The sequence below is a fragment of the Ochotona curzoniae genome, unplaced genomic scaffold (genome assembly GCF_017591425.1).
Source record: "Ochotona curzoniae isolate NIBS_2020 unplaced genomic scaffold, NIBS_Ocur_1.0 scaffold_274, whole genome shotgun sequence".
NCBI classification, from domain to species: Eukaryota; Metazoa; Chordata; class Mammalia; order Lagomorpha; family Ochotonidae; genus Ochotona; species Ochotona curzoniae.
The window spans coordinates 4,972,672-4,986,457 of NW_024467101.1; the positions used below are offsets into that span (position 1 = coordinate 4,972,672).

General features: G+C 58.1%; 2 protein-coding genes across 4 annotated transcripts in view; one reads left to right on the forward strand and one right to left on the reverse strand.

Annotated features, from left to right (window-relative positions):
- PI4KA (phosphatidylinositol 4-kinase alpha) overlaps positions 1 to 2,312 on the forward strand; it is a 101,543-nt gene extending 99,231 nt beyond the window's left edge. For all 3 annotated transcript variants that reach the window (XM_041003946.1, XM_041003948.1, XM_041003947.1), the window contains 5 exons: positions 56 to 176; positions 301 to 460; positions 909 to 998; positions 1,289 to 1,372; positions 1,920 to 2,312. In XM_041003946.1, the coding sequence (XP_040859880.1) occupies positions 56 to 176; positions 301 to 460; positions 909 to 998; positions 1,289 to 1,372; positions 1,920 to 1,971 (507 nt within the window). In that variant the 3' untranslated portion in view covers positions 1,972 to 2,312. The remainder of the gene's footprint in view (positions 1 to 55; positions 177 to 300; positions 461 to 908; positions 999 to 1,288; positions 1,373 to 1,919) is intronic.
- Positions 2,313 to 8,851: 6,539 nt separating this feature from the next.
- Positions 8,852 to 10,946, reverse strand: TMEM191C (transmembrane protein 191C). Its single transcript, XM_041003932.1, has 10 exons — positions 10,792 to 10,946; positions 10,378 to 10,501; positions 10,250 to 10,300; positions 10,086 to 10,163; positions 9,928 to 9,984; positions 9,686 to 9,745; positions 9,521 to 9,585; positions 9,357 to 9,429; positions 9,146 to 9,186; positions 8,852 to 9,056 (listed from the first exon to the last, which is right to left on the reverse strand). Exons 1-10 carry the CDS (start codon positions 10,944 to 10,946, stop codon positions 8,852 to 8,854), a joined length of 909 nt encoding a protein of 302 aa, XP_040859866.1.
- Between the last annotated feature and the right edge of the window lie 2,840 nt (positions 10,947 to 13,786).

A 13,786-nucleotide genomic window follows, 5' to 3' on the forward strand; every position in this document is an offset into this window, starting at 1 on the left:
TGTCTCCCGGGGTGCAGGACCAAGGCGACTGTGACCACTCCTCCCCTCCTTGCAGGCACGCTACAACTTTATCCGCAGCATGGCTGCCTACAGCCTGCTGCTGTTCCTGCTGCAGATCAAGGACAGGCACAATGGCAACATCATGCTGGACAAGAAGGGCCACATCATCCACATCGGTCAGCTACCCTCTGCTGCCTGGGGGAGGGGGCGGGAGGGGGCAGAGCAGCAGGGTGGACACTAGAGACCAGCTGCCCAGGCAGTGGGACCCTACAGTCATGCACGCACCCTGGAAATTTGCAGACTTTGGCTTCATGTTCGAAAGCTCACCAGGCGGCAACCTGGGCTGGGAGCCAGACATCAAGCTCACAGATGAGATGGTGATGATCATGGGGGGCAAGATGGAGGCCACACCCTTCAAGTGGTTCATGGAGATGTGTGTCCGGGGCTACCTGGCCGTCCGGTGAGCTCTGGGGGTCCCATAGTGGGGAGGGGGGTGTCCCGAGGCCCCCTTGACATTGGAGGAATTCAAAGAGCACATGGGAAGTGCTCGGGCACCTGGTCACCCAGGGCTTGTGTCTGGTCGCCCAGGGATTGCGCCAAGTTTGCTGTCTGCTCAGGTGTCCTGCCAGCACCCCTCCACCTTGAGCAGCTCTGGGCACCTGCTCTTACATCCCCGCCCCCAGCACTATGCAGACTCCACTGCCACAGAGGCCCCAGGGCCTGGATGCACCCTACACAGCAGCCAAAGGCTGCTCCAGGTGTCTGCGTTTGCCCAGTGGGGGCAGATAGCTACCTGGAGACCCCAGGGAGGGGTGGAGTGTGTGGGGCTTGGTGGCAGTGGGCCGCAGGGCTTGGGGGCAGGGCCAGTGCCCAGGCTGGCCTCTGTCTACCACCCCCATCTCTCGCAGGCCCTACATGGACGCAGTCGTCTCCCTGGTCACACTCATGTTGGACACAGGCCTGCCCTGTTTCCGCGGCCAGACAATCAAGCTCTTGAAGTAGGTTCCTTGACAAAGTAACGTGGCCCTTGGGGGACACTTGCCTTGGCAGACATGGGAACCTGTTGTGTGACTGGGCCTGGCCCCAGCGTGTCCATGGAGCTCGAGCCCCAGGCTCCTGCCGTATGCTTGGCCCACTCCAAGCTGGATGACGCCATCACAGCCTCTCCCAGCTCTGAAACATGGGCTCAGGGTGGGAGGACCCATGGGCACCGAAGTCCAACCACACGTGGGGGAGCCGCTTCAAGCACAGGCCGAGCCAGTCTCAGCCAGCAGCCGTCTCTCCCCAGGCACAGGTTTAGCCCCAACATGACGGAGCGCGAGGCGGCGAACTTCATCATGAAGGTCATCCAGAGCTGCTTCCTCAGCAACAGGTAAGGAGCCTCTCCCGCCTGCGCCTGCTGCCCCTAACCCGCAGGCCTCACAGGAGCTCAGGGAACAGTGGGCTGGCAGCGGCCTGTGTGCCAGGAACTGTGCCCACCTGCACAGGGCACCTGGAGATGGACGCTCAGGAGAGCTTCAGGTCTCTGGGAAGGCCCTACCTCTCCCTCAGTGCCCTGCGCAGTGGGGAGGTGCCCTGGAAGGTGGTCAGGGCCCTCAAGGCTGGCTGGGTGTGGCTCTGAGAATCTGGGAGCTGCTCACTCCATCACCAGGCCAGGAGGCAACCTGGAGCATTGCAACCTGCTGGGGATGTGCATAGGGGGTGTGCGGGGAGGAGGCCTGAACACAGCAGCCGAGGGATGGCAGGGGGCCGGGGGAGAATGCACAGCTCTGGGCTGTGGGAGGGCCTGAGGAAGGGCACGCCTGAGAGTGTGAACAGGTGTCTGGCCTCCTGGAAGTTGGGCCAGGCTGCGCAGGAGTGCGACCCCAGGGCCCGGGACACCCCTCACCACTATCTCTGCTCTCCCTTGGGCCTCGCAGGAGCCGCACCTACGACATGATCCAGTACTATCAGAATGACATCCCCTACTGACAGCACCCCACACTGCCCCTCCGGGAGACTGCCCCACAGGCAGTGCTGGAGCCTGGCACCCGCCACATGGCCCCCTGCCATACCCCCTGTCGTGGTCCAAGCAGGAGACCTGCCGGGAGCCCCAGCACCTCGGCCAGTGGCAGAGGGGACCTCACAGGGCGCCTCAGCCTGGCGCTCAGGGCCTCAGAGCCCTGCGACAATCAGGACGGTGCGTCCACGCACGTGTGGCCTCTGTCTCTGCACTGGACACATTCCCTCTATTTCATAGGTACCCGAAGTATTTTCTTGTGTATAAAACAGAAATCTTTCCCAAGGTGGACAAAATAAAATGTCAAAGTGTTCAGAAGTGCAATTTGATTGACATCGGGGCGGGGCTGGCCAGACTTGGGCGGCTGGGGAACTAGAAAGAGAACTATCATAGGTTTAAGGAAGCTCCTGCCACGTACTTGCCCTCTCCAGGCTGGATGTTGCCATCACAGCCTCTCCCCAGCTCTGAAACATGGGCTCAGGGTGGGAAGACCCCATGGGCACAGAAGTCCAGCCACAGGTGGGGGAGCCACTTCAAGCACAGATCAAGCCATAAATCCAAATGGAGGCAAGAGAGGAGGAACAGGGCCCAGCGCCGTGGCCTAGCAGCTGAAATCCTTGCCTTGAAAGTTCCGGGATCCCATATGGGCACCAGTTCTAATCCTGACGGTGCTGCTTCCCATCCAGCTCCCTGCCTGTAGCCTGGGAAGATACTTGGGGACAACCCAAAGCCTTGGGACCCTGCACCCATGTGGGAGACCCAGAATAAGCTCCTGGCTTCGGATCAGCGCAGCTACAGCTGTTGCAGCTGTTTGGGGAGTAAAGATCTTCCTCTCTGTCTTTCCTGCTCTCTGTATGTCTCACTCCAATAAAAATAAATCTTTTTTTAAAAAAGAGGAGGGGGGTTGGCCCGGCGCAATAGTGTAGTGGTTAAGGTCCTCGCCTTGCACACCCAGAATCCCATATGGGCGCTGGTTCTAATCCCAGCAGCCCCGCTTCCCATCCAGCTCCCTGCCTGTGGCCTGGGAAAGCAGTCAAGGACGGCCCAAAACTTTGGGACCCTGCACCCGCTTCAGAGGCCCGGAAGAGGCTCCTGACTTCCGATTGGCTCAGCTCCAGCCGTTGCAGCCGCTTGGGGAGTGAATCATCGGACAGAAGATCTTCCTCTCTGTCTCTCCTCTCTGTATATCCACCTTTCCAATAAAAATAAAATAAATATTAAAAAAAAAAGAGGATGGGGGCCCCGGTGGCGTGGCCTAGCGGCTAAAGTCCTCACCTTAAACACACTGGGATCCCATATGGGCGCCAGTTCTAATCCTGGCACCTCCACTTCCCATCCAGCTCCCTGCTTGTGGCTTGAGAAAGCAATCGAGGACAGCCCAATGCTTTGGGATCCTGTACCCATGTGGGAGACCTGGAGGAAGTTCCTGGCTCCTGGCTTTGGATCGGCATAGTACTGGCCGTTGCACTCACTTGGGGAGTAAATCATCGGACGGAAGATCTTTAAAAAAAAAAAAAAAAAGAGGAGGAACAGAAAAACAGTAGCCAAGTCAGAGAAACCATAGTTCTAGACCTTGATGCAGCTGTATCGATAGTCATGCTAAAACATGGACAGTCCCGTCCAATTAAAGTAGGAACTGGGGGCCGCTGCCGTAGCATAGGAAGCTAAGCCTCCAGCTGCAGTGCCAGCATCCCATATGGGTGCCAGTACAAGTCCTAGCTGCTCTACTTCCCACCCAACTCCCTGATAATATGCCCAGAAAAATAGATAAAAATGGCACAAATCCATGGGCCCCTGTACCCACCTGGGAGACCCAGAGGAAGCTTCTGGCTCCTGACTTTGCACCAGTCCAACTCCAGCCACTGCAGCCATTTGGGGGAGTGAATCAGCGAATGCAAGGTCTCCATGTCTCCTTCTCTCCCTGTAAATCTGCCTTTCCAATAAAAACAAAATAAATATTTTTTTATTATTTTTTAACTTTAGTTTTTAAAATAATGATTACATGATTGAAAAAATTAAAAAAAAAACATGGTTGATCAGGATGGGAAAGATAAAGGTTTAGGGAAAATCGAGTGAATTCATTGCTTCCAAATTTGCTATGCTTTTTTTAAAAAAGATTTATTTATTTTTATTACAAAGTCAGATATACAGAGAAGAAGATATACAGATATACAGAGAAACAGGAAGATCTTCCGTCCGATGATTCACTCCCCAAGTGAGCGCAACGGCCGATGCTACGCCGATCCGAAGCCAGGAGCCTCTTCCGGCTCTCCCACACAGGTGCAGAGTCCCCAGGCTTTGGGCTGTCCTCGACTGCTTTCCCGGGTCACAGGCAGGGAGCTGTATGGGAAACAGGGCTGCTGGGATTAGAACCGGTGCCCATATGGGATCCCAACACGTTCAAGGTGAGGACTTTAGCCACTAGGCCACGCCACAGGGCCCAAATTTGCTATTGTTGTTGTTTCTGGGAGAAGGGAAGTATTGGAACAAGAGGTTCTTAGCTCCCAGCTGTGCGTGGTCGCTACTTTAGGGCTTGATCTGCAACAAAGCACTCTGCAAGCCTTTCTTAGATAAGCCATAAAACGTTTATTGAGCAGGGAGAATAAAATAAGTGAAGATAAAAGAAAAGGTATGAGGAGAAAGGGGAGACCAGGTAGAGGAGAATTCATCCACTGTAGTGTTTACCGCCTTAGGGCCCTTCTCCCCAGCACGACCCTCAGGACCGGACCGGGCACATGACCGGGCACCACGGGCAGTTCAGCACCAGGCTGGGAACAGCACATCACTGGGCACTACGGCAACTCAATAGGGCGTGCTTCTTCCTGGCTATTGGCTGTATATATAATCCTTTACGCCAGAGCGGCACTGGGCCAGCTATTCTAACCTGGTACCTTCTCTCTGACCCATACACACATTCCTTCCCAGGCCCGGCCGAGGGCCCAGACAGAACGTGTGTAGGCAGGGGAACCCTATCTTGCATAAACAATCTTGCACACCCGCACCGCCTTCGGCCCTGGCCAGAAACCTAAAGGGAGTGTGTGCAGCAGACATCTGCATCTCCAAAGAACCTTCCTCCGTGCGGTTCTTCCCAGGGTCGGCCCACTTCGGACCTGAACTTGGAGAGGAAGTCCTTAACTATTTAACAGCCAAGCCTCACGCAGCACTCATTTTCCTCACAGGAAGAGACAAAAGGGAAAACCACTCATGACTTTCCACACGTCCCAGTACCCAGGGATGAGGAGCTGCCACCTCATATCAACCCAGAGTCTCCACGTGTACATATTCCGAGGGTTCTGTCCAAGTGGTTTGGATAGTTCTGGAATGCTGCCGATTTCACTGATCCGAGGATGATGTCACCTTCCCAATGTCCACTGGCTCCATTCACCGAGATTCCCCAGCACCCATCTAGTAGGTGGGTCCTGGGACCCAGGCCAGGAAACCAAAGTCCCACCGAATCCCCCATCCCCAGCATTCCACAAAACCAACACCCACCTAGACGGTGGGCTCCAGGATCTAGGTCAAGCGACCCACACCCCACTAGTTCTCCCATCCCCAGGGCTCAGGAACCCATGCCCCACCACACAGGTAAGCCCCGTGATCTGAGCCAAGCTACCCGAGTCCTGTCAGATCCCCTGTCCCATGTACCCAGCCCTCACTGGGCCCAGGCTGGCATGATTCGCCTCACTCAGCGTCCACAGTCTTACTGCACAGCCTGGTCTAGTCTAGTCTGCCCCCTATTCCAACTCCTGTTGGTGGGTGCTGCAGCCTACCCAGCCCAGCCTGATTGCTCATGATGGTGAGTACATGAGTTGGCACGGTGTTGGCCAGGCCTAGGGCTGTTTCACTTGTCAGCAGGTATGTGGGTTGCCTCTGGGGTGGCAGACTGGGAATGGCCACGCCAATGCGTAACACACTGGCATGCAAGGAAGCCAAGATCGGGTACTAGGCTAGGCTATCACACCTACTGGTTTGCATGAAAGCCAGGGATGGGGACAGACTGGGTAGGGCTAGGCTGCAACACCCACCAGCAAAATTTGGGCCTGGGGGAAAGGGCCAGGCCAGCCCAGGCTGCAGCATCTGATGGCAAATACCAAGCCGGGTGAAGGGTTATGCCAGGCTGGATTGGAGCAACCACCAGCATGTGCAAGATCTATGGCTTGGAGCAGGCCTGGTTGGGAAGCTAAAGGGACACAGCAGCTGGTGAGCCCTAAAGCTGGAATGGGGAGGCAAAGTGGGCTGGACATGCCTGCAGAATACCTCGGTATGGGTGTGGGTTCGGTCTGGGTTTTGCCAGACTGAGGTAGGCTCCAGTGCCCACTAGTACTTGCAAGAGCCAGAGTAGGTGTAGGACAGGCTGGGCTAGGTCTCGGACCAGTTGAAACATGTGAGAGCTGGGACTGGGGATGGGCCAGCCAGGGCTTGTTTGTGACATCCAACAGTAACAGCCGGAATGAGTGTGGGCTGGTTGGACAAAGCCACTGTAGCTGCCAAGACAGGAGGTGGGCCAAGTCAGGTTAGGCCAATGACTGACTCACCAGTGTGTTAGATTTGCGACTGGGAGGTGACCTGATAGAGGAGCTTGGAGAACTCCTCTGTCAGGACACAGTCCCTGCAGGTGAGTGCAAGAACCAAGGCTGGGAGCAGCCCAGAGCAGACCAGATTACAGTTCCCACAGATGTATGTGTGGGTCAGGTCTGGGGCAGACCAACCAGGGCCAGTTCATAACATCCCCTGGCAAGACATGAGAACCAGGACTGGGTATAAGACAAGCCAATTTGGGCCACAACATCAGCCGGGTCACATTAGGGTTGGAACTAGGGGCTGGCTGGCTGGACTAGGCTAGGCTGTAACACCCACCAGTGTGAGCTGGGACTTGGACCATACTGAGCTGAGCCAGGCTGCAGCAGCCACCAGTGAATGCTGAGGTGAGGCGAGACATGCTAGCCTAGGATGAAGCATCCACCAGCACGCATTAAGACCTGCGAGGTGGCAGTGAGCCTTGCAAGGGGTCTGTGAGGTCTCCCCTCTGGGCCACTGCTCTAACTGGCGAGTATGAGAGCTTGAACTGGGCACATACCAGGCTGGGCTGGGCTACAAAATCTGCAGGTTTGCATGTGAATTAGGTTGGGGGAGAGCCAGGCTTATCCATTGGCGCACACATGAGCCTGAGTAAGAGCAGACTGGTTGGGCTTTGCCTGCAGCATCAGCTGGCAGGAGCTGGGACTGTGGGCAAGTCCTGTCAGGCTAGACTGCTGAACCACCTGGAAAGTGTAAGATCTGAGGCTGGGAATGGACCTAGTGGGGAAACTGTGGCCACTTCTAGCTGCAGCTGCAACTAGTGAGCATGAGAATCAGGGCTAGGGTAGGCCTGGCTAGACAGGCAGTGGCACCTGCCAGCAGGAGTGTGGGCTGGAGAGCCAAATGGGATGTTCAATGCACGGGACCAGTCTGCTGCACACACCAGCATGCTCGGGAACTGGGACTGGGGTGGGGGCTGTTGGGAGTCGCTCTGACTAGGCCTCAGTTCCCACTGGTGTGCGTGAGGGCCAAGTGTGTAGTGGATGTGGATTGGCTGGGCTGCGGCATCCATTGGTTTGTGTATGAGATGGGGCTGGGGACAGAACTGACCCAGCAACGGAAACCACCAGTCTGTGGATAGGCTGCTACCGGTGATGGACTGAGCCAGACCCCACAATCGCTGGCACACACAAGCACTCAAGAGTCAGGTCATCTCAGATGAGGTTTCCTTGTGGACCCTTCAATGTGGACCACTGGAATCAGAATTCCAACCACAGGGAATATCATAGGATCTGTGTGGTCTGACTGTGGAGTGCATGTGTCAGAACTGGGTCTCCTCGGTCGTTGAATGCTGTGCAGTGGACAGCACGCCCACACGCACATGGTGCATGACAACCAGTTCACTGAGGCCTGCAGAGGACGTCTGGTACCATGGAGGGCAGAATAAACTGGACAGCTCTCCCGGACAAGCTTTGACAGCATCTGGGCAAGTGGACTATCAGCCAATGAACCTTGGGAGGATTTCCTCAACCTTGTAGCAAGAAAATCAATAGCATCTAAGAACTATCAAAACCACATAAGCAGGGCCCGGCGACATGGCCTAGCGGCTAAAGTCCTTGCCTTGAACGCGCTGGGATCCCATATAGGCACTGGTTCTAATCCTAGCAGCTCCACTTCCCATCCAGCTCCCTGCCTGTGGCCTGGGAAAGCAGTCGAGGACGGCCCAAAGCCTTGGGACCCTGCACCCGTGTGGGAGACCAGGAAGAAGTTCCTGGTTCCCGGCCTCGGATCGGCGCAGTACTGGCCATTGCGCTCACTTGGGGAGTGAATCATCGGATGGAAGATCTTCCTCTCTGTCTCTCCTCTCTATATATGTGACTTTTCAATAAAATAAACCTTTTTTTAAAAGTACACATATAAAAGTCATATTCAAAGGTCACACTAATATCTTTTAAAATAAAGGCACAGAAAAAAAAAAAACCACACATATCTTCACCTGATGCTTGTCAAGCAATTTCATTAGTTAGAACAAGCAGAATTCAGTGTGCATGAGACCAGTGAAGTTCCCCTCCACACAGAGGGGAGACAGCAAAGCACGCTGCCGCCCGGGCTGCAGCACCCACCCAACTACCCTCAGGTGAACCACGGATGCCGTGGGGACCTCTCGGGGTGAGCAGCGAGCATGGCCCACTCCTTCAGCAAGGCCTGGCGCCGCCCTGCAGCCGGACCCCCACCCCCGGCCGTCTCCTTCTTCCCCCTCCCCGCTCCTCGGCGCCCCAGAAAGCACACACGCGAGACGGAGGACACAGGTGGCCGTGGCCAGCGTGATGTGCGCTAGGAGGGCAGTAGTCCCCGCGCACGCAGCTCGAGCAGCGGGGACAGCGTATAGCGCAGACGGCGCCGGGCGGCGTCCGAGCCCAGGTGCGGGAGGCCCTGCCGGAGGCCGTCGGGGTTCAGCAGCGCCGCGTACAGCAGCGGCAGCGTCAGGAAGCCGAGCGGCAGCAGCAGCAGCGTCTGCAGCGCGCCGAGGGCCCAGAGCCTGCGGGGACGCGCGGGGTCGTGGCTAGGGATGCCGGAGGCGGCCCCGGGAAACACCAACCCTGAGCCCCAGCCGCCCGTCTCGCTCACCCGACGCCACCTGCGCCCGCACCGCCGAGCAGCCGCTTCTCCTGTGGGGACGCACGGGGAGAAGAGAGGAAGCGACCTGCAGCTCTGCGCACCACTCCGGGGCAAAGCGCACGACCCCCGTGCCGCCTCCCACGCGTGGGCACGAGGGAGAGGGGCGGGTCCCCGTGGGAGGCGGACCCCGGCTGCGGCCCGCCCCGACGCGCGCGCTCACACAGTCCGCCTCGGCCACCTCCTGCATGAGCGAGCCCGCGCAGTCCTGCTCGGGACGAGACTCGGCGTCCCACCTGCGGGGGCGGCCATCCACTTGGGGCGAATCTGTCTCCCAAGGCCCCCGCAGTCACCCCGCCGCTATCAAGCCGTTCCCAAGTCCCTTACGGTCCCGGGTTGCCCCGCGAGGCGTCCAGCGCTGCTGCAGCCTCCATCACTTTTCCCTGCAGTTCCTAAGGGGTGTAAGTTCGGGGCCTCAGAGCAGGGGCGGCGGGGGTGCGGAATACCGAGCTGGAGGGAAGGGGCCCTCCCGGTAAGCTATGGGCGCCGCACCTGCAGGACCCCGCTCTGCTCCTGGAAGCTGGCCCAGGCCTCCTCCGTCCGCTGTGCGCCCTGGGGTGCGGGGATACCAGGAGAGGGATGTAGAGGGTGGAGAGAGGTTCGGGTGAGGGCCCGGAGAGGACACGCCCCTCCCTGGTCCGGCTGCACCTGCTCAGCTCCACCCACACGCCAATCCGAAGCCTTCCCTCCCCTCCTCGCCCCTCCCCGGTACAAGACCCCAGCTGGGCGCGCACCTGCCGCAAACTCTCCGCCTGCATGGCGTACTTGGCCTCTAGCACCTCCAGCTGTTTCTTTTGGAAAGATCGCGTAGCAGGAGACGTCAAGAACGGGGGAGACGCCCTGGGCCGAGCTCCGGGCTCCACCCCCGGCCCTCCAAGCCCCGCGCCAGCACCTGCAGCGCTACCAGTTGGGTCCCGAGTTGCTGCTCCGCGCGTTGCTGACTCGGCTGCTCTCCTCCGTAGTAGAAGAGCTAGGAGAAGGGCTCGTGAGGAGGCGGGTGGGGACGGGACGACCGAGCGGAGCGGAGGACGAGCGGGAGACCCGGGGAGCACCTACCTGACTGGACAGCTCCTCCCACTGCTCCTGCAGCCGCACGTTCTGCTGCTCCTGCCAACGAGGAGGCGGAGAAGGGGCGGGGCTCCGAGGCCGCCAGCCCCGCCCCTCCGCAGGCCCCGCCCACCCACCAGCTCCCGCTTGTGGCGCTCGGCCGCTTCCAGCAGTGCGCGCGCCCGCTCCGCGCGCTCCCGCGCCGCCTCCCGCACCTCCCCTCGGAGCGCCCGCGCCGCCTGGCTTCGCCTCCGCTGCAGGCTGGGGAGAAAAAGGAGATGGGGGCCACCGCGGGAGCGGGAGGACAGACGCAGGGGGGACCCGGTTCCTCCCCCACGCGCACCCCATCCCCAGCAGCCGCGGCCTGGAGGGCCGGTTCTGGGGAGAAGCCCGATGCTAGGTCCCCCGCCGCCCTCGGCTTTCCAGACCACCGAATGCGTCACCCCCACTCCCACCACCACCACCGCTCGGTCCCCAAAACGTCCCGGCTCTTGGGAGGTGCGGGCCCCCGAGGAAGGGCGGTGGGCTTCCCACCCCGTCGAGGCGCGCACCCGCGCTCCAGCCCGCGCAGGTCCTGCAGGCGCCCGGTGAGGCTCTCGCTCTCCGCCTCGAGCCCTCGCACCAGCTCCTCCAGCTCCTGCTTGCGCTGGCGGCCGTCGCGGTTGTCCTTCTGCAGCTGCAGCAGCTGCTCCTGCGTCTCAGCCATGGCTGTGGGGGCTTCTGCCCGCACCGCGGCCGCCCGGGGCCTCCCGGCTGTTCTTAGCTGGCGTCACAAAGGACGGCAGGCGGCGACCCCCCAACCCCATGGCACCGAGCGCGGACCCCACCCGACACCCAGACACACAGCCGGCACTGCCCCCTCCCCGGCTGAGGAGCCGTCCAGTAAGGCCCCGTGTCTGTATCCATGGTTTATAAAAACGTTAATTGCCACCATACAATCCAGCCAAGGCCAGCATGGCTGGCAACATAAAACAAACAAACAAACAAAATCAAGCTACTGAAGAGCTGTTCTAAAAAAAAAAGAGGGGGAGAAGGTTTAGGTGATTTAGAGAAAGAAAAACTCACAGGGAGCTGGGAGCAAAGTGGAGCCGCCGGGACAAACACCAGCGCCTGTATGGGATGCTGGAGTCATAGGCAGGCTGAAACTACTACATCCTGGCTTCCGCTTCTTATTTTTATAAGATTTATTTTTTCAGTAAGGGAAGAGAGATCGTTCACCTGTAGGTTCACTCCTCAAATTGCCGCAGTATCTGGGGCTGGGCCAGGCTGAAGCCAGGAGCTCCGTGTGCAACTCCCCTGGGAGTCCCAGGGTCCAAGTACCGGTTGCCATCACCTGCTGTCTCCCAGAGATGTGTCAGCTGCTAAGCAGGACGGCCATGGGGCTCATTCTGAGACAATGTTCTGTAACGCACTGCAATTGGGTGAGGAAGGCGGTGGCTGCGCCAGCTGACGCCAAGCCTGATGTTGCCACCTGACCCGCCTGTGGCTGGGGCCAAGCTGGCTCTATCCTCCGGACGCAGCCATTCAGGCTGCAGGCTGGGACTGCTGTACACACTGGGCCACTTTCCTGGCCCACCCCGTCCCAGGACTAGAGGGGAGCAGGGAAAGAAAGGAAACCAGGGCCATATTCCACCCCACTGGCTCCACCACCACCACCACCCCTGCCCCCTTGTGGCAGTCCCAGCCTGCCTCCCTCTCTCCGAGTCACTCCCTCCCTGCGGCAGCCCCTCTGTCCCTCAGTGGGACATTCCATGGGCAGAGCTGCCCTGGCACTGTGCGGGCCTCTCCCTCTCCCCCTCCCCCTCCCCGCTGGGCGCTGCTCCCCTGGCCAGCAATGATCCTGCCTAACTGGAGGCTCCACAGGAACCTCTCAATGCAGCCTCTTAGCATCCCTATCACTGCCACCCTGGGCTGGGCCATTCCACAAACTCCTAAAAAGTTGGTATGCTCCCTGGCAGTGCAGTGCATTGCAGTAGGCTAAGCCTTTGTCTGGGAAGCCACCGTCCCATATGGGCACTAATTCAAGGCCTAGCTGCTTCATTTCCCATCCAGCTCCTTGTTAATGCAGCAGAGGATGGCCAGATCCTTGGGACCCCGCACCCACGTGGGAGACCCAGAAGAAACTCCTGACTCCAAGCTTTGGATTGGCTCAGTTTTAGCCCCTCACTTACGAAGTAAACCAACAGAAGACCTTTCTCTTCCTCTTTCCCTCTATAAGTCTACCTTTCAAATGTGTGATGACTCAGTAGCTAAATCCTCACCTTACAAAAGTCAGGATCCCATATGGGTGCTGGTTCGAATCGCAGCTGCTCCAGTTCCCACCCAGCTCCCTGCTTGTGGCCTGGGAAAGCAGAAGAGGATGGCCCAAAGCCATGGAACCCTGCACCCATGTGAGAGACCCAGAGGAAGCTTTGGTTCCTGGCTTCAGACTGGCCCAGCACCAGCTGGTTTTTTTTATATTTTTTATTTTTTTTAAAGATTTTTATTTTTATTATTTTCTTATTGGAAAGGCAGATATACAGAGAGGAGAGACAGAGAGGAAGATCTTCCGTCCGATGATTCACTCCCCAAGTGAGCGCAATGGCCGATGCTAAGCCGATCCGAAGCCAGGAGGCTCCTCCGGGTCTCCCACGTGGGTGCAGGGTCCCAAAGCTTTGGGCCGTCCTCGACTGCTTTCCCAGGCCACAGGCAGGGAGCTGGAAGGGAAGCGGGGCTGCTGGGATTAGAACCAGTGCCTATATGGGATCCCGGGCGTGCAAGGCAAGGACCTTAACCACTTGCGCCACCGCGCCGGGCCCCAGCTGTTTTGATTGCTTGGGGAGTTAACCAGTGGACAGAAGATCTTTCTTTGTCTCTCCTCTTTGTAAATCTGCCTTTCCAATAAAAATAAATAAATGAATTCTTATGAAAATAAGATGCCAAGGCTGGGATTGTGCAGCAGTTGGAAAACTCACCTCTTCCTTGTAACACCAGCACACCATATGGACTGGCTATTCCATTTCTGATCCAGCTCCCTGCCCTGTCTGGCATCCCCAGCACAGGACTGGCTCCCATGGGGTAGACCAGCAGTCCCACCAAACTCCCCCTCCCCCACCCCTTTTTATCTCATGCAACACTTTCTCCAAGTGCTACGACTAAATGTGGGTTCTGCCTTCTTGGCATCATTAACCTAAGGCTTTGGGGACTAAACTCCTGAGTTCTTGGGGATGCAAGCAAAACCACAGACAGTGCTCTTCCTGTGTGCGTCCTTTCACTGGGGACGGGGGTGGGGGTGGGGTCAGGAGCACCACGGCAGGTGCACAGGAAGCACATCTGCTTTTTCCTGCTTCCTGGGTGTCCCACACTGCACTGACTTGCAAGGGGGCACTGGTAACGTAACTGATCATCCTCATTTACTTAGAAGGGCAGAGCGTTTGAGACAGATGCGCGTGCACACACAGACATCTTCCATTTTCTGATTCACTCCTCAAATGCCCACAGAAGTCAGAGGCCGGTAATTCAGTCCAGATCTGCTATGCAGGCGGCAGGGAATGTAGGCCTGCCTCT

Coding starts and splice junctions, on each gene's coding strand:
- TMEM191C (XM_041003932.1), bottom strand. CDS start 10,946: ATGGCTGAGACGCAGGAGCAGCTGCTGCAGCTGCAGAAGGACAACCGC. Junction 10,502..10,791: donor CTGCGCGGGCTGGAGCGCGG/GTGCGCGCCTCG, acceptor TTTTCTCCCCAG/CCTGCAGCGGAGGCGAAGCC. Junction 9,187..9,356: donor AGGTGGCCGAGGCGGACTGT/GTGAGCGCGCGC, acceptor GCGTCCCCACAG/GAGAAGCGGCTGCTCGGCGG.